At 41.0% G+C, this 18,570-nt stretch overlaps 1 protein-coding gene across 7 annotated transcripts in view; it reads left to right on the top strand.

Annotated features, from left to right (window-relative positions):
• PPFIBP1 (PPFIB scaffold protein 1) overlaps positions 1-18,570 on the top strand; it is a 52,245-nt gene that overhangs the window by 15,290 nt on the left and 18,385 nt on the right. For 2 of the 7 annotated variants that reach the window (XM_086466396.1, XM_086466386.1), the window contains exons 6-14: positions 6,030-6,122; positions 6,624-6,716; positions 8,453-8,567; positions 10,054-10,086; positions 11,413-11,474; positions 12,164-12,248; positions 15,075-15,232; positions 16,173-16,303; positions 17,854-17,907. In XM_086466396.1, the coding sequence (XP_086322522.1) occupies positions 6,030-6,122; positions 6,624-6,716; positions 8,453-8,567; positions 10,054-10,086; positions 11,413-11,474; positions 12,164-12,248; positions 15,075-15,232; positions 16,173-16,303; positions 17,854-17,907 (824 nt within the window). The remainder of the gene's footprint in view (positions 1-6,029; positions 6,123-6,623; positions 6,717-8,452; positions 8,568-10,053; positions 10,087-11,412; positions 11,475-12,163; positions 12,249-15,074; positions 15,233-16,172; positions 16,304-17,853; positions 17,908-18,570) is intronic. The other 5 variants (XM_086466419.1, XM_086466412.1, XM_009955511.2 and 2 more) reach the window with 4 other exon arrangements.

Below are 18,570 nucleotides of genomic sequence, written 5' to 3'. Positions count from 1 at the left end.
AAGACCCAGCTTACTAAAAGGCATAGCTTTTGGTTTCGATAGCAGAGAGAATGAAGTGACTCAGTGTGAGGGCATTTCGAAGCCCCCCTTCAAACCCCAGCCTTACAGAAGCCCAAGACCGAGAGGCCAGCAGTTACTCATCTCAGCCTGGCTTCAAGCCCAGCGGTGTACAGTGCCAGGTGGAGCTGCCATCCCTGGAAGTGCTATCCTGAGGCATTTGCCTTCTGTGCAGTCCAGATCTGATTTGAAGCCAGAAAGCCTTAAGGTAGGTGGGCAAACCCGGTTTTTCTAGGAAACTCCAAGAATCAGGCTGAGCTTTGCTGCCAGGTGATGTATCCCGTATCAGAAATACCTTGGAGTCTGCCTAGGAAGCAGAACAAAATTTCCGATTCTGGGTTCGTAAATGAGCTGAAATGTTAGATGTTCATATAGCGGATGTTCCAGATGTCATTCATTTCTAGAAGGAAAGAAGCCATGTCATCACAGGAGAAAAAATTTGCCCTTTCCACTTCAATCAGTTGTTTACCAACTCCCTTCGAGTTTCCTAAACATTTTTCAGTGAAGTGACATTCCTCACTTGTACTGCAAGCATGAGAGCAAAAGTTACGCTTGATTTTGAGTTAGTTTCTTTGGACCTGTCTGAACTAATCCGCAGACCCAAAGAAGTCCAGAGGTTGAAAACTAAAGACTTGAATCATGTTCAGATTTGAAAGGTGGGGCTCACTTATGTAGTGATGGCAGCGTCCGTTCCTGCAGTGTAGCCCGTCTGGGTGTTGCCAAGCGGTGGGTTGGATTCATGTTGCCTCCTGTTACCTTTTCCTCTAGTTTGATACCAGGTGTTATGTGAAGGAGGATCACAGCATTGCCTTAAAAGCAGCTGATTTTGCAATCCAGGCAAGGACTGTGCATGGCAATGCTGGAGAGATTGGCAGGGGGAAAGGTGGAAGGGATCGTTGAAGGTCTTCTGCGTCCATAGGAGGTGTTTTTAAGAGCCAGGTGCTTTCAAAGCTCCCGTGAGGTGTCTCTGCCCTCACAGTGCTTAGCTCTTTCATGGATTACAGCGTACAACAAATAGCTCTCTTCACCTGTATACTGACACCTATCATAAGCAGTCCAAGTGATAGATAAAGGAGTTGACATCAGCAGTAAATGGCTTTGGGGAGGCAAGGTTTGGTCCAAATGACTGCAGTGAGCAGGTTCCTTCAGAACTGGATTCCGCTGCATTTCCGTTTGTAGACACCCTGTGATTTCTTGTGCTTTCCAAAACAGGTAACAAAAGTGATTGGGCTTTGAGTGATTTGTTTCCTTTCTTTCTATCCTTATTTTTATTGAATATGATTCATTGCTGAGCTTTCCTGTACTCCCCCTTCCTTTGTTTCCCCCCTGAACTGCAGTCTCTCCGTAACTTAATAGCACAACTCAGCATACCAAGAAGGCGGACATGGATCTGCCTTTGTTCCCAGACAGGAAAGTGGTTACAGTGTGGGGACCACAACGTGCACTGCAACTCTGTGCAAGTTCTCTGTGTAAGAGGCTTGCCTGCATAGCAGCCATGAAGACCTTTCCTTTGAAATACCTTGAAATACGCTTAATGTCTTTGATAAAAATAAGATAACCTAAATTGTGTTTAAAAGGCAATTACTGTAATTAGGGACTATATAGATTTATATCCTGGATATTTATGCCAGAACTAATGAACTATTACTGAAATATTCCTCCCTCCCTTTGAAAACCAGAATGATGTAGTTTAGTGTGATAGAAGTTATTATTTTCTTCTTTGTTTCAACACTTTAGCTGTAAAAAGGCTTAGACACTGAAAGGGATAATATGTCTTAATTTCAATTTTGTTCAGTGGGAAAATGAATGGGTAATTTGTTGTAAGGGTCTCAGCCACGCAAAATCTCTAGCAGGTATTTTGGAGGCAGTACTTGCTCAGAAGTACACAATATTTTATTCAGTGTTAGTCTTATTATATTCCTGTTTAAAGTAGTAAATGATCAATTATTTCATCAGACCTGAGTATTTAAATGACTATTTAAAATATTCTACCGTAAAACACATTATGGCATTTACAAACAGTATTCAAAGTGGAAAAAATTCACACCCAAACTGGGAAAGAAAAACTATGAATATTGCTTCTGTTTTTATTTAGGGAAAAGAAAGTGAAAAGCAAAAAAACCCACACTGACATCTTAAAACAACTTCTGTGGAGCTACTGTCTCCTACAGAATTACCATTCATATTAAATCCTTCATATTATCCAGTTTTTACTTATGTCTGTCATTGCAACTTCCCATTCCAGCTTGGTAGGTTTCTCATATTCACCATTCTTTCTCTAAACAGATGCTTCACTAGATCTGTAAGCTTTTTTTCCTTTGTGCTCTAGGACTTTACTGTCTAGATATTCGCAAATACACAGCTTTTTCAAAGCTAATTGTATACTTTAATAGAGATGTATAATTGTTGTGTTCTTTAAATCATTCCAGTCTTTCCACTTTCTCAGCAGACACCAGTATTATTTTCCTTAAAGAGCACGGGTGGTCTAAATTGGGCTGAGTTTATGTAAGAAAATATTGTACAAGGGAGTTTATTTAGGGAGGAGTCTATAACCAGACATGGTCTTTGAAGCAGCAGCCAGAGGGTAAACCGGCTCACTCATGGGAAATTCTTCGTCATTTAAACACCACCAGTCTCCTTCGTGCAGATGAATTTCTGAGTGGGGCAAAACGAAGACTGTAGTTTGTGTTTCCAGTGCCGGTAAGGAAGCCTCTGACCCCCGAAGCTTAAAGTTATCTTTGTTTTTTTGTGCTTCCCTGGCTCTGCTATGAAGAATGCAAGTAACATGAGCAGGGAAGGAAAAGGCTTTGGGAAATACAAGTCTGTATGTCCCACCCTGTCAGCTCCACTCGTGGATCCATGCAAGGAACAACTGTTGGGTATTTGCATGGAAGGACCTGGCTGAATCAGAAGAGGACCATTTTATGGCTCTTTTCTGTTTTGCAGGATTTTAAGACAGGAACATGCATTATGCCCAGGGCAGGTATTTTAACCCATTTATGAGTGCCCGAAGAGGAGATGTTAAATGCAAGCAAAGCAGGTGCCGTTCACTGGCCACCATGTGGGTGACTTTTACTGCTGATTCATCCAAGTCAGCCAGAGAACTCAGTGGTTTTTTGATCTAGTCATACATCCTGATGAACCTGTACAACATCCTGTGTTGTGGGTGCCGTGGGGACATACACATGTCCAGCATCACACTGGTCCCAAAAGCTCTTCAGGTCATAAGCAGTTATAATAGTTGGCACCGTCAGGTTTCAGACAACGCTGTGATCTCCTTGCTGGGGCTGCTGCAGGAGGGGGCAAAGCACAGACCCTGCTGTGAAGGGTTTGTAGTCAAAATCAGTGGAACTGAGAATGGTGGAAGAAAACGGTAAATGTTTCAGGGCAGCAAGCAGGGAAGTGAAATACACTGGGAGGATTAGGATTTCTCAGGGAACTTCAGTGTCTTTGATAATCTCTACCTCCAGTAGCTTGCCTGAAGTTAAATAATAATTCTGTAACAGGGGAGACAGCCCTGTTTTGGCCTTTTCTTTTTCTTTGCTTATTTATGCAAGGCTCGACCATCTCTTTTATACTAATGAGGGTCTGTATATGGATCCTGGTGAATCTTTAATGTACTCCTCTTCCTCAAAAAGATGAGAATCAATGTCATTTACAGTTACTGTGTTGTAGATAACTTAAGACATGAGTTAATGTTGCAAGAAAGTAATTTGAAAATATTTTTAGGGCAAAGCACGCTATTAGAATTTGTCTTTAGTTCTATTTAACCCTTGAGAAATGCTACGGTGTTCTTGGTGACCAGTTACCAGTGGTAAAGGATCCAATTACTCGTAAGGCCCATAACAGATTAAGCAAAAGAATTTAGTTTCTGCTTCAGGATCTTACACTCTTGGATTTAGGTTGTTAATCTGCTTTTAATCGATATGGATTGTGTTAACTTTTTTTCATAAAAGGAGAAGAGTTTTGGTGTGTTGCCTCACAAGGGCCTTTTAAATACAGATAACTGGTTTCCTTGTCCTCCTTTAGTATTTTAAAGTCACGTAGTTCAAGTGATAAATGTGTAGGCACCAACCTCAGCAGTTATTGCTACACAGCATATTTTGACATTAGGTCATGCCGAAGCAAAAATTATGGCTGCAGGAGTGAAAAGCCCCAAACAAATCAATTGTCATAGTGTCAAAGCTGACCAACAGACCTTGGAACATAGATTTGTTAGGTGTCTCAAACACTGGTGTTGATAAGAAATAACTCAGTTAATGTAGTCATGCAGACTGACATCCATGTACATTTATACTTAGAAGAGTGATGTGCTTTGTAAAGGTCACACATTGAAAAATTAGTGAGGACCTGCAGATGTAGCCAAATCAGACAGTCAGACATTAGCAGCAGTGATTACTAATAGCATCAAAATGTTCGGTATTTTAATTTTCCTTGTAGTTCTGGTAATTGATCTTGGATCTTGCTGAAGAAATACAAATGCTGCTCTGTTGCCATTAGATTCATTAAGCACAAAATAATAACCAGGGGCTTGTAAGCTTAGAAAATGTGGTGTGGGTCTGGAAGGCAGGTGTTACTAGGGACTCATGAATACCGTCTAAATGTCAGCTGCCAGCTTGTTAATTTAGAAATTATAAATCTCTATTAATTATACAATTAGCTCTGAAAAAATGTGCTTACAGTCATTAGTTCAACGTACAAGTGTGGCTTGACATGGATAGGATTTGCCTTACCACGTAGGAAGACAAGCAAACTTAAGTACCATACAATCTTCTTGGTAGTTTAAAAGCCGTTATGCTGCAGTTAAAGTCCTCTTCTGTTTTCTAGGGTGCGCAAAGAACTTATCTCATCTTTTGAAGAGTTTTCTGGTGATAGAGCGTTATAGTAGCTGCTGAGAAACGGCTTGCCTTTTTTTTTTTTCTTCCTCACACAAATCTGGTGTGGTGTCCATACATAAACTAAAAGTCAGTGAAATATACATGAGGCAGAAGCTTGCTGGACATCTTGAGTTGCGCGAGAGCCACAGCTTTCTGGTAATAATGTTCCCCTGCTGAGCAGGAAGATCATTTCCCCAATAAGCTGTTACCTCTTATATGGAGGTACACTCTGTCCTTGCTGTCCCTCAGGCTTCCTGCAGGTCTGCAACTGGCCACTTAAGATCCCATTTCCCCATCTAGAGGATGGGGAGGTTTGGAGAAAGAGTGCCTTGCACCTTGGTAGGGCAGTCAGACTCAGGGTTTGTTTGGGAGCTGTAGAGCTAGTGGCACTTAGGGCTGACCTCCAAACCTGCTAGATCTTTCCAGGAGAATGGCCAGGAGGTCGAGCCATTCTCCTGAAGAGCTCAGATGTGGGTTGGTGGTGGCTTCAAGTTTCTTCCAACCCAGGCTGAATCTGCAAAGCTCAGATGTGGTGGCACCATGGATGTTTAAACACATATGCCTTTGTGCTTGTAGAAACCAGTGATGGCTCTTCCATTCAGCCCTCAGTTACAGGGGCTCATTTGAGTGGCAGAAACATGGATTTATACTGTAATCACTTAATATTTTGAAAAGGCAGGTGACAGCTGGCAAGCCTGGAGTGGGGGGGACTGGGGAGGATGTGGCTACTGCGTAGTGAAGGACAGCTGCCACGGTTTTCCATTACCCTCTCGTAGTGGTGGACATCTGAGCAGCCAGAGGAGCAGGAGACCTTTCTTGGCCCTCGGCACAAGGGACACAACTTCAGTTTGTGGCTCCCTTTGTCCTCTGCCCTCTTGCATTCAGTGCAGCAATGCAGAAACTGAGAAATACAGTCCCTGGATACCTAGGAAGCTCTGAATTGCTTGACTTATCTATGAATTTGGGTGGTGTGTTTTTGTGTACAGAGGGCCTTTTCTTGCTGCTGTGTTTTTACAGTCCTACCAATGGATAGCTATTCTGTTTTGTTTACTGAATTCCTTTGTTGTTTCTGGTCTTGTTTTTACCCTCACTCAGGATTTGATCCAGGAAATAAATGAATTGCGGTTGAGAGTGGGAGAAATGGACAATGAAAGACTACAGTATGAGAAAAAACTGAAAACTACCAAAGTAAGTGGGGCTGAGGGGAAGAAGCAGAGATGGGTGTAAGTCAGGCTTTAGAAGTTCGATCTCTTTTCCCCAATCCTTGCCTTCACCCTGCAAAATCCTCGGCACACTCAGGCCCAGGGATTTTGCGGTACTCGCTTAGCAAGAGGGGTTTATTTCCAAATTTCATGCTATGGTTTTCATATCTGGGCATTGTTTTTTATGAAGGATAACTTACCATGCAGCTGGCTTGTAACAGTAAATTTATTACCCGTTTAGACCCTTGTTTTGCCTGTGTGTCAAGAAACACCAGTTGCAGTGCGTAAGGCGTGTGTCGTAGGTGAGACCAAAGCTGAGCATTTATTTTCTCCTAAATGTGGTAAAAATCAGCCAGTTCTGAAGAGAAAGCATGCTCCTAAGTAATTCTAGCAGCCTGTTTCTGTAAGTGTCTAACTTCTCTTTGCCATTTAGCCTTGTCTCTTTTCTATCTTTAGTTTTCTCTCACTCCTCTGTCTCTGTTACCAGTCTTTAATGGCCAAACTTTCTAGTATGAAAATCAAAGTGGGTCAGATGCAGTATGAAAAGCAGCGGATGGAGCAAAAAAGCCAGATGCTAAAGGTGTAGTAGTTTCTGGGTAACATTGGGCCTGTTTTGAATCCTTCATGTTCCACCGTTTTACGATCTGTCTTGCATCGTGCTGTCATGCTCTGTTCTTCATTAATTGCCGTGTGTTGTTATGCAGTGTGCCCTTTCGCAGTAGAGGTGGAAAGCTCATTATGTAGATATTCCTTGTAAACAGCTTTTATATTGGATGGGAGAAGATTTTAGTGTTGTGAACCTTGCATGGGTTATACGTAATGGAATTAGACTTGGGATAAAATCATTCCCCTTCCATTATTCAGACAGAACTTTTTCTCACCTTTTTAGAGAAAATTTATTCATGAAAACTAGCTAGAAAATTGTGATTCTTCTACGCTGTCCTCTCTCCCACTTGTAAATTTACATATCGTGTTTCTAATTCAGGGGAAGAAATACACATCAACAACCATATGCAGCTCTAGTTGTCCGTAGGTATAACAGCAGCTTCTCAAGTGACCAAGAGATGGTCTTGTTTTGGAGAGGCATAGGTCCTACACTGGCAGAAATCTCATCAAAATCAGTAACAAGTTGGAGCACTGGAGGATTGTGTTCCTCCACCACTGTTCTGGAAGAAGTGTGACTTTCTTGACAATTTTAAGATTGATCTATTTTTAATGATGCTTTAGAGCAAACGGGAACCATTTCAGGAAATTCTGTAGTCTGGGCCATAGTTTGGGTCACAGACATCACTATATATTTGCAACAGATCATTTGAGGGAAGCTCAGGAGTATACCTAAGCCACGGTATTCTAATTTGGTTTATTCCTTTAAGGATGTAAAACTTCAGTTAGAAGATGTAAATGCCAAAATTAGGAATCTTGCCTTGTTTTGTTTTGTTTACAAACTGAACAAATTGAATTTTCAGTGTTGGGTACATTTGCACTGAGGGTCCTGTCTTGACGATGCTGTTGCACAAGGTATCCTCGGACATCAAAGAAACATGTTACTAAACTGGGTAGGATTTGAGTCAAATTTTAAAAGAGTTTAATGCATGGATCCGTGCCAGTCACTTGCTAGTGCAGATGGTTAGATCTAAGTTAAAATTTGACAGCATTTATCTAATACACCCCAACTCCCCCAAACACCATCTGTCTTATTCCCATGAATCTCAACTCTTAAGCTTCCTTTCCTAATGCTTGATCAGCAAACCCAAACTGTGGCAGAGGTACCACATTTTCATCTGAACTGCTTTCCAGTATGTGTTTATGTGCTTGATGGTGTCGTGATTGAATTTCTGTCATAGAAGCAGTGGTTATTTCTGAAACTGTCCTCAGCCTGGTGTAAGCACAGTTCCATAATTGTCCAGCTTTGAACATGCAAAATGCCCTGTAAATACAAAAATAAGTGTTCGTAAAGTTTATCATTCAGCCTCATCACCTGCACTTTTTCTGTCTCTGCAAGGTTAAATAAGAAAACTGCTCTTTCTGCTTTACTTGTTTTTTAAATTTAAATGTAAAATCTCTTTTTCAATTATACATGAGACCAACACTTTGGGACCATAGGCCCCCTGGTTTTGCCTCCTTATGGACTCAGAGGTCTGTTGTGATGTTTAGAGTCACTTCGGTGGGTGCACCCTCAGCCACTGTAAATGTCAGGGGGCCCTCGGTCGTTTCCACCAGCTGAGGACCTGGCCACTGTTCTTCATAGGAGGGAATTTTGGAAATGTCTCAGATGCTTGTGGAAGCTGTCACTGAGTGATTCTGTGTCTGTTACAGGATGAGCTAGCAGCTTTGAAAGACAAACTAGAGCAGAAGGAAGCTGAGGTAAAAAGGTTGCAAGAAAAATTGGTTTGCAAGCTGAAAGGAGAAGGAATTGAAATACTGGACAGAGGTAAGAAGAAAGGAGGCTCTCTCACTGTGTTCTCCTCAGTCACCTCATCTGAGGTCATGTTTCCATGAATGGTTGTACAGGAAATAACAGATAAAAGCCTCAATATTCATTATTTTCTGTCTTCATGTTTACTTCTTTCAGTATATTCAGTGGGTGTTCACGATGCAACTGCTGAACCTACTGTCATAGCAAGTTCTTGATCAGCTTTAAACTAGCCTAAATCCCTAGTTAGCTCTTTACGTGGCTTGCATGGTGCCTCAAAAGATGCAGTTTATATTCACAAAGAAATCCTTAAACTAATTTCAACAAGCTCACCAAAAAGATTATATTGAGAAGGAAACTTTCTGTGTGGGTATCTATGCTGGACTTTACTTGTACACCCCTTACTAGTAAGGAAGGGGAAAAGCCATGCTGCAAAGCAAAGTATGATGTGTACCAGCATATCTTCTGTGTGGACCTAGCTGTGGTTCTGGATTTGTGCATTGGTTAAGTCTAAATCCTAATTAAGCTTGAATTAGCACAGAAATTTTACATGTCAGGTGATTCTTTTATTTGCTTGCAAAGAAGAAACAAAATCAGTATTCGTTTGGGGGAAGCTTAGGTTAGGGAACTTATTTAAAAGTAGAAATTGTTCTTTAAAACATAACAAAAATTTTCCACAGACTTTTTCGACCTGCTGCAATTTCACTTCTGAACGTATCTCTCTGATAGTTATTGCTGATTTTAAGATTGTGCTTTTAAAGTACGTTTTATAGAAAAATAAAGGCACAAGATCCTCCCCTGATCTGCAGAGGAAAAGAGTGTGTAGATTTGTCACATTTTATTCAGTAAAAGCGTCTGTTTTCAAAACCACTGCATAAAATACATAAGATTACTTTTTTTTTTTTTAGAACATTTAAATGTGAACAAGGTCTGACTTTATTGCATTTATGACTACTTATATATATACTTTTCTTCCTGGGGGCTACTGTGTAATGTTGAACTCCCATTACCCTCTGGTTCTCAGCTTCAGTTTAGTTTTCAGTATAGCTCAGCAGACCTTCTGCCATGGTGAACCAAGTTTTTTTCTGCCTTGGACCAATATTAAGTAATGCTGTTTGCAGATAATGCAGGTTATTTGCCCCATTAGCTGAATTGTGCTTTCTGAACAAATATGCATATATTATCACTTAGCTGGCTTTTGCCAGTAAAGTATTAGCTTAAGAGTAATCTATTGGCATAAGCCTTTTCTGAGGCCCCACAAGTGAAAACATAGAGTTGAAAAATACATCCTTGAGACAGGCAGTTGTGCGTGAGAGCAGTGAGACTATTTTGTGTCATTAGAAACGTTTAGCACTGGGGGAGTGCAGGTTGAAACCGTGGACTGCTTGCTTCAGTAATGATACGTGAGGAATAGTTGACTCCTTAAGTATCAATATTGTCTTAAAAGTTATTTAATGTCATAACCTTCATGCTAATTTCAAATCCAATGGATTTTCCTGCACAGATGAAAATTGTAAAAAGAAGCTCAAAGACAAAAGTAAGGTTTCTGGTGTCTTTCCACAAGCATTTGCATTTCAGAAATGCTTCCAGAATAGCTTTCTGCATGTGTTTGCAAAACTGCTTTAACAAACATTGTTAGGTTGCATCATCTATAACCCTTAGTTACACTTACAGTAAAATTTGAGAATAAGGGTGGATATATCACACTGGAAATACCAAGTTTTCTGAAGAAAAGCTGATAGATAAAGGAAGATTTCGTCTCATGGAGACTCACAAAACCATTGCCTCTCAATGAAATGCAGTTGCAGTCCAGTAAACCAAGATTTTCAGTTAACATAACTGAGTGAAAAGCATTGGGACTGGATCAGTTGCTGTTTTAGCCAATGTGTCTAAATGTCTTTCATCTAGAAAGCCAGCCAGGCAGCTTGTTTTCTTCTTGCGTTTCATTAAGGAGGAAAATGTTCTTCCCACTCTGTTTGTCTTCCCGTAATTTTTAGGAAGTTAAAAGAAAGTAAAATGCTTTCTTGTCTGTGAATTTGGCCACCTGCCTATGTTTGTAAGGAAATTTAAAGTTTACTTAATTTATGCAAGGTAAATTTTTAGCAAAAAAGGAGATTATTTCCATTCTCTTTGAATTTCTAGTCCAGAACACCTCCCAAATCTAACCTTGTTAGAACATATATGTTGCCATGTATTTATACTTCTTTGTAAATAAGGTTTATAGATGAAGCACAGAACACTGTCATCTGTATTAGGGACCTTTTCCAAGTCTGAACTACAACATATATTCTAGCATGACTGCTCATCACAGCAAATACTTGTATCATTCCATTGTGCTGTCCTCATTTCTACATCCGTACTGAATTAAGAGCAAGCATCACTGCACAATGCTTTCTTCATCATATCCATTAATCCTATTGCTTTGTATAGTGGGTTTTTGAGATGCCATTTGGGGTGTTTGTTAACTGTTGTAATGAGGATGTGTTTTATTGCACTCCATATGTAGTATTTTATGTTTTGGACTTTTTGTTTTGCAATTATTTGATTATTGGAAAGATGGAGATAGTGAAAGTCAAGCGGTAGTTTTACTCTTGACTTTTCTATTTTCCTAAGGCTGGGGGGTGGGGAGGGCGGTAAGGAAGTTTCCTGAACTCCATCATTTCCGTGATAAAAATGACAGAAAAAAAACTGGTTTCTTACATATATTTCCATCTAAAATAGAATTTTAGTGGTTTATGTTTTGTCTTTTAATTTGTAAATTTACTTTCAGGTGTTACCAAGTTGTTTCTAGGTTTTTTTGTTTTTCTTGTTTCCTTACACTGTCTTATTTAAATTGACTTAGAGAACTGTATTGTGTTTTTAGATATAGAGGTACAGAAAATGAAGAAGGCGGTAGAATCTCTAATGGCAGCAAATGAAGAGAAGGTAGCAAAGTCATTATTTTTTCAGCAATCATTCATCAGATTGAGTTGAACTTGTCACAATTCAATTTAAAAATCAAATTTGTAACAATCAGTGATTCACTGTAGTCAGAAGCACTGCAGTGCCTTTAAGGGACTATAACTGAGCCTTTATGAGCTCTGTCACATGTACTCAGAGTCCTTACACTGTTGTGTCATTCAGTTAGGTGCAACTGCAATTTATACAATGTTCTGAAAATGTAAAGAGCTCCATACAAGTCCCATGAGATATCACAGGCTGCATTTCCAAAAGGGCTCTCTGTTAAGTATGTATTGTTTTCACATATGGTTTTGCACATTCATATGCATGTGCATTTTGTAGGATGTTTTCTTTTGATCACCAAAGCCCTGAATCCTTTGATTACTACTTTCTTTGTACATGGCATATTTATTATACTCTACCTTTGATTTAACAAGGGGGCTGAAATCCACTTTCAAGGCTTGAACAATTCTGGTGATTAACCAGATGATAGTTTTTGCTAAATACAAGTTTTGATATTTCAAAGGCTCACAGAATTCTGGGTCCTGTCCCATCCACACTTCCCATTTCTTTTAGTCTCACAACCAATTAAACTGAAGAATATCTAGTATTTGTATTTATTATTTTTGATTTGGTGAAGGAAGATGCACAGTCACAACTTTCCTTTATTTTAGGATCGGAAGATAGAAGAGCTTCGGCAATCTCTGAATAGGTACAAGAAAGTTCAAGACATGGTGATATTGGCTCAAGGTAAAAAAGGTATTGTACAATAAAAAAAAAAAAGTTAAACTCTCATTTAAACTCTAGGTGCATTGTGGTAGTGTTATATCGACAACTGTTATTGTCACGTTGCTTAGTTCCCCCTTGTAAAATTAGTTCGAATATGATAAGCTCTCAGGCTCTTTCCATAGCCTCCTGAAGTGCCTTTCAGGGGTGGCTGCTACATTAGCTGCTAAAAATTGCTGTTCCCCTCTCTCGTATGTATTCCTGGGGAGGGGTTGGTAGCTGAGCAGAGCAGTGCCTGAGCATACACGTTCCTACAAGCCAAACCAGCACCACCTCAGTGGCTGCACACACTGTAGTAGCAATACCCGAGAGCTGCAAAAATGTCTGTAGCAAAGTAGATGTGCTGCCAGGACTGTGTTGCGATGGCACGCCGTGTCTTTGGCATCTAACGAAGCCTTCACAAGCCACCACGTGCAGCAGCTATGGAATCGTTCTCCTTCCTTACGGCAGTAGGGGGCTTTTTCCTACCAGTCTTTTTTCACATACTTCCCCCCCCCCCCCCCAAAAAAAGCTGCCTTCGCCACCACGTAATGAGCTTAACTGTGTGGCTGAAATGGTAGCTATAATATATACCGTAACATGTAACGATCCATTCCAAGACTGGTGGAGGTTTCCAGATCCAGGAGCTTCTGATGCCCAAAGGTGATAAATGTTGATGTGATAATCAGTTTGATGTAATTGCATTCAATACCCTATTTCTCTCCTTTCTCCCTTAAAAGAAAATCAAAAGAAACACACATAGAACATTATACTGAAATGGTTCTAGGTTTTCATGTGAAAACACTTAGATGTTAGAAAATTAGCATCTCCCTTTACAGCAATAATCCTGGCATCTGGTGGGTTTTTTTCCCTGTGTCGTCCCATTCTTTCAGCACTCAAGTTGCATTTTGTAGGTCACTGTCCTCTGAAAGACCTGTCCCAAACAAATTTTAGGCATTAGCATTCTGATAATGTATGTACATACAATATATGTACAACTTAAAATTCTGTGCACCAGTGTTGTATTACTGCCTTATGGAAACCTCTATTGTCATTGAGTCCTCTGAAGGCGAGAGAAGGCCAGCCCAGCCTTCCACAGACCTTGAATTGACCCAAGCTCATTGCCTGAGCTTCTTTAGGACAGACAAGGGCTTGTGGCTTTTGTTGAATGTGCAAATGTTGGAGGTGGGTGACCTTCCTAGGTGAGGGATGTAGGAGCCCCCAGGGATCCTTTCAAAGAGTGAAGATTGTCAATAGCCACAAATGAGTGAGGAGGCATATGTATTTTTGTGGTGGTGGATTCATGTTTGGGGTCTTGGGTCTGCTGTCTTGGGCCAAGGCAGGAAAAGTGGAGGGCAGAGCTCCATCTGGATGTGCTGCCAAGACTGGGGCTAAAGCCCAGGGTAAAGAGAGGTTCCTGGTGCCCCTCTTTGCTTCTGACTGGGTTTTGAGAGGCCACCCCTGTGGGGAGGTGGTGATTGCAGCAAGGAGATCCTGACCTCCGCTGCTGAGCGTGCCAGCTGATTTGCAGGGCCTCATGAAAGCCCTCAACCATGGTCTCCAGCTGCCTATCGTGCTCCCCCACAAGCACTGCAGCCCTGAAGTGGGTGCAGCGGTGGGTTCGGGAAGCAGCTTCTCCTAGTCCAGCGTTGTGGACATAAGCCTGGACAGGAGCTGGCATGCACCAGAGCATGCTGGGCTGAAAACTGTCTGTGGGCATTGGATCTTGGTAGGTAAGAGTTCTCACTTCCTTGGAACCCCTGAGGGGCACTAAGGACACAGCTGCATGTCTTCAATCTGCGAGGCTGGGAAAGCGTGTTATCAGTGAGGGAAGAGGAAAGGTGGTGACGCAGGCAAAACACCATGCTGCCTGTTGGAGAACAGGAGTAGCATTTTTGGGATAAGTGTTGCTGTTTCCTGCAGTGATAGGTCTTCAAAGACAGGAGTATGTTAAAGCAGACCTCGAGTCTCTGGGAACTGTGCTTTATGGTCAATTCATGGAGCATGGGCAGAGATTTCAGGCAGTAAAAAATGGGCAAAGAGGGTTTTTTGCTGTGAACAGACTTTGGCTTGAATTTGCATCAGATCTTTGGCAATGAGTGCTAGGTTTCTGCTCACTTTTTAAAAAGTGTTGATTGCCTTTAACTTTTTCTTGTCAGTGCCAGTACTCTGGTATCGATGACAAGTGTGTAAATCCAAGCCTTTTGGTAGTACTGAGGCAGTTCAGGAGCAGTGAGTTGCTTGTTGGGAGCAGAGGATGCCAGATGCTGCTGCAGGCTACGGCATTAACTAAATGAGACACACTCAGTTGTGGCAGTCTGCAAACATAATATAGTCACTTAAAAGCTGGTGTTAATGACTCTTGTGCAGTGGGCTGCGTTTTTCCTGTGGGTAACTTGAAGATACCATAGAGACAAGTTTTAGGCAGACTTGACCTCCTGGTCTTTCCCTAGTGAGTAAGGGAAAAGAAGTATTTAGTATGAAATTCCAGAACACAGGACAGGAAATAACTACTCCAGTTTGTTCAGCTTGTTGAAACTGATCCCATTAAATGCCCTGAGGGCATTTTCTGGGCTTTTTGCTGACAGATGTATGTCCTCCTTCTGCTCCAACCCTGCTATGTTGCGGTGGTTGAATTGGGAAGTGACATTTGGCAATGACTCCCCTTATCCTGTTGTAGTCTGTCCTAAAAAAGTGATAATCCTAGCCTCTTCCCTTTTTGGCCTATAAATGAGCACGCTGGCTCCCCCTTGTGTGGGAGCGGGGGTCGTCATGTGTCCAGAAGTAAAGCCAATAAGCTTCCATCTTCTCTCCCTTCAGGTAAGGAAAGTGACGGTGAAGACTTCGTGAATTCAGGGTCTGTTTCCACAGTTTTATTGGACACACCAAGTCTGACTGACCCAGAGAAAAGCCCATCCCCAACCCCAGTAACAGCATCTCCAATCCACGATGAGTTTAACGTGAATATTCACGAAGAGGTATCTTTTTTTTTTTTCCCCTCCTTTAATACATTCATACATTCACTCCTTGAAAACGTTACTTGTGCTGAATTCATATTGCAGATGCCAAAACTCAAGTTCCTGAAAAGATTTTTTCTGGGTTGCACAGTTTTTTAGTAATGTCCCATATCCTGTTGGAGAATGTAGTTTTCTTGTGAAAGCTGCTGAGCGGTTTCATTTGAGTTCAGTTAAATTTATTTTTCTTAATCATCAAATGGCATCAGGAGATAGCAGATAGCTGTATTTGTTGTGAGAATGGGTCAAAACTAGTTTTCCTATCAAACAGAAATTGTTTTTCATATCAAACTTAGCTGTTTTAGGAGCTGCATATCATTTGTCAGGAACTTGAAATAAACATGTTGGAACTTACTTAATATATCCTGTCATATTTAAAAGGATGCAATCATCATTACATCCATTTGGTTAAATGATAAGTAGGTTGTGGTCCAGTCACATTTTCCAGTCATAAAACTGTAGATCTCTTCCCTTCTGCTCAGAGTCAGAGCAGGAACTTGATTTCCTTAACTAAACAGCATGAATACACTATGAAGAAAACTGAATTACGCTAAATGTTTAGCAGCTTTTTGGTATTCTCTGAGTGGTTGAGAACAGGAATAAATCGGAAAAGTGAACTACCCTTCATGGCGTCTGTGGTAGAGGTAGATTTAGCAGGGAGCTTTGGGAGACTTGTGAGATTTTTGTCTATGCTGTAGCTTATCTGTGCAGTGATTCATGTTTTATCTTCAATGCCATCTTTAAAGTAGTAAATCATTGTATTAGAATAGAAAGGAAGAAATCACTTTAAAAAATCTTATTTCAGATCCTCCTTTTCATAGTTTCTCTGTTATTCTTTTTTTCATTTATGACTGCTTAATTTCAGCTCAAAACAGTGTAACACATATTCTTCATTCTTTTTTAGAATTCCTTACAGATCCACACCAGTATTTTACAGATTTCAATCCCTTCTTTTTCATCAACATCCAAGGGCTCAGAAACTATTGCAGAGAAAGCGAAAACACAGCCTAGGCCAGACCCTGCAAGTGAAATGAGGTATTGTTGTTTCCATGTATTTTTCAATTGTAAATCCAATATTCTCTGACATGTAATGAGAGTAATAATCTGTCAGTTACTGTATTGTGAAGTCATTCAGTCAGTTAAACAAGGCTAGCATTCACTTGACTAGCTATAGCAAGCTAAGCTTATGTTCATGAAGTGCATTGGTGAAATCTTTTCGGTAAGCAAGTGTTAGTTTGGTTGCTGTTGCTTGTAGAAGCACGCATACGCTATACCAGCTGCTTTGCAAGCAATGAACAGAAGGAGAGAAGAACTGATCTGATGTAATGAAGGACACAGTGTCATTATTTTTATCTAGGTTTACATCGTCTAGGTCTGGCTGAGATAGTGTTGGCTGCGCTAGCACAAATGCATTCCTGATGATTTGCATTCTGACATTTTCCACAGTTGCTAAAGATTGGTGTAAGCCACTGCCTAAGACACTGCCAAAACTGCGACAAAAGGACTGCCCAGCTCTAACCTTGAGCTGTTAATGGTGCCCCAGAAGGAAACCCAGGCAGCATTTCAAAAGATCAGTGAAAGAGATATCCTTGCTGCTGTCCTTTGGCATGGTGAAATGCAAAGATATTTCTTCACTCGCTCTTATGAGAGCCTTGCCTGAAATTTTGAAAGCTGGGTGAAATGTGCAGGCCCAGGGAAGCCGGGATGGGGATGTGTGGCTGCACCCTGGGGCTGTGGCTGGGCTGAGGCACCCAGAGGCTCCCATCCTTGATCCTAGTGGCAGCCTCCTGAGTGAGAAGTGGCCATCAGCTTCCTTCAGCGTTTCTAAGCCTGCACCCTCCTTGCCCGGGTGAGGAAACCTGGCAGCTGCAGATCTGGACTGGCACTGCAGGGAGTACTGAAAAGCACACCGGACTCGCAGCTAGACAAAGGCTGTGCTAGGGTTTTTTCTTCTGGGTCCAAATCGCTGGCTTTATCTAAATGAATATCAAATACTAAGAATCCAGAGACAAGGAAATCTTGTTGGCTTAAAACTGTCATCGATCTCAATGTGAAAAATCAGTGCAAGCACAAGTTGTTGTGTGATTTTGCCAATTCCAGTCAAGGAAAGCATACTATCCAGAAGACCAAGTTGGTTTCTGCTCTGCTGTGCCTTAGGCATCTCTGACCATCACCAGCAGGAGTTTCATCTGTGTCCCATCTTGGAGAAAGCCAAGCAAAGCACTAAGCTGCAGCAAAATGCCCTCTGCTGTGGATGACTTGCAGGGAGCTGGTGACCTCTGCTACTTGGTGGTGCTGCAGATCCTGCACATTCTGTAACCTCTGCATTTATTTAAGCTGAATAACATGGTATTGTCATCAATTTACAGTGCAGGTTGTCTTTCCTGGGGCTCTTGAGCTCACCTTTGTCCTTTTGTCTTTTACACGGCTTACCACTGTAGAGGGGAAAACTTGCCGTGTGTTAGTACCATAACAGCTGAAGTGAAAACAGGATTAAAGCAGGCTGAGGTGATAGGATTTCTGCAAGGTCTTTAGATGGGATCCCCAGATGCCTTACTTTTTTCATACCTTTTTTGTTCTTACAGTGAAGGAAAATCAACAGGTTCCTCCCCAGAAACTCAGCTGTGTGATAGTCCAGTGTAAGTATCATAATCAAAAACGTGTAGAAAACATATTTATATATGTTTTCTGAACATTATCAACTTGAAACCCCCCCAACACATTCTCCATATTTTACATACACATGTAAATGTGTCAGCTAATTCTAGCCAAGATGATATTTAGTGGAGGTAGTTTTCTGCTCATATCCTATGTTTTCGTGATCATTATTTTCCAATGCTTTAGCTATGCACATGTGCAGTTAATTTCTTTTACATTGTGGAGCATCTCTTATTAGGTTGTAGACTGTCAATATACTTTGAAATTCACAGATTTCCATAGTACATGCGCATGTGATTTGCTTTTTTCTTTTGATAGCAGGGGAAAAGTGATCAGCTGACTACAATGAGAAAATAATTTTAATTTCTGCCACGTAGCCATATTCCATAGGGAAACGAGTAGGACTATTTATAAACTCGAAGTTGAGTCGAAGGGATTTGTTAGTAAGGAGCCTAAGTAAACAGGGTTTGTCTGGTACATGGTATGAGGCTCAGCAGCTGTTTTTATTTTGAGTGACTTAGTCAGTGCCACGAGAATATTCCCAAAGCCAAATTCTACTCCCCTTATCTTGGTATAAAGATGGATGACTTTGTAAAATTCAGTGAAGTTACTCTTATACCTGGTTGTCGGAAAAAGTTTAATGG

The sequence above is a fragment of the Leptosomus discolor genome, chromosome 1, assembly GCF_034619465.1.
Source record: "Leptosomus discolor isolate bLepDis1 chromosome 1, bLepDis1.hap2, whole genome shotgun sequence".
Classification (NCBI taxonomy): Eukaryota; Metazoa; Chordata; class Aves; order Leptosomiformes; family Leptosomidae; genus Leptosomus; species Leptosomus discolor.
Note: the sequence above shows the minus strand (reverse complement) of the source record. Positions and strands in the feature narration are given on the sequence as shown.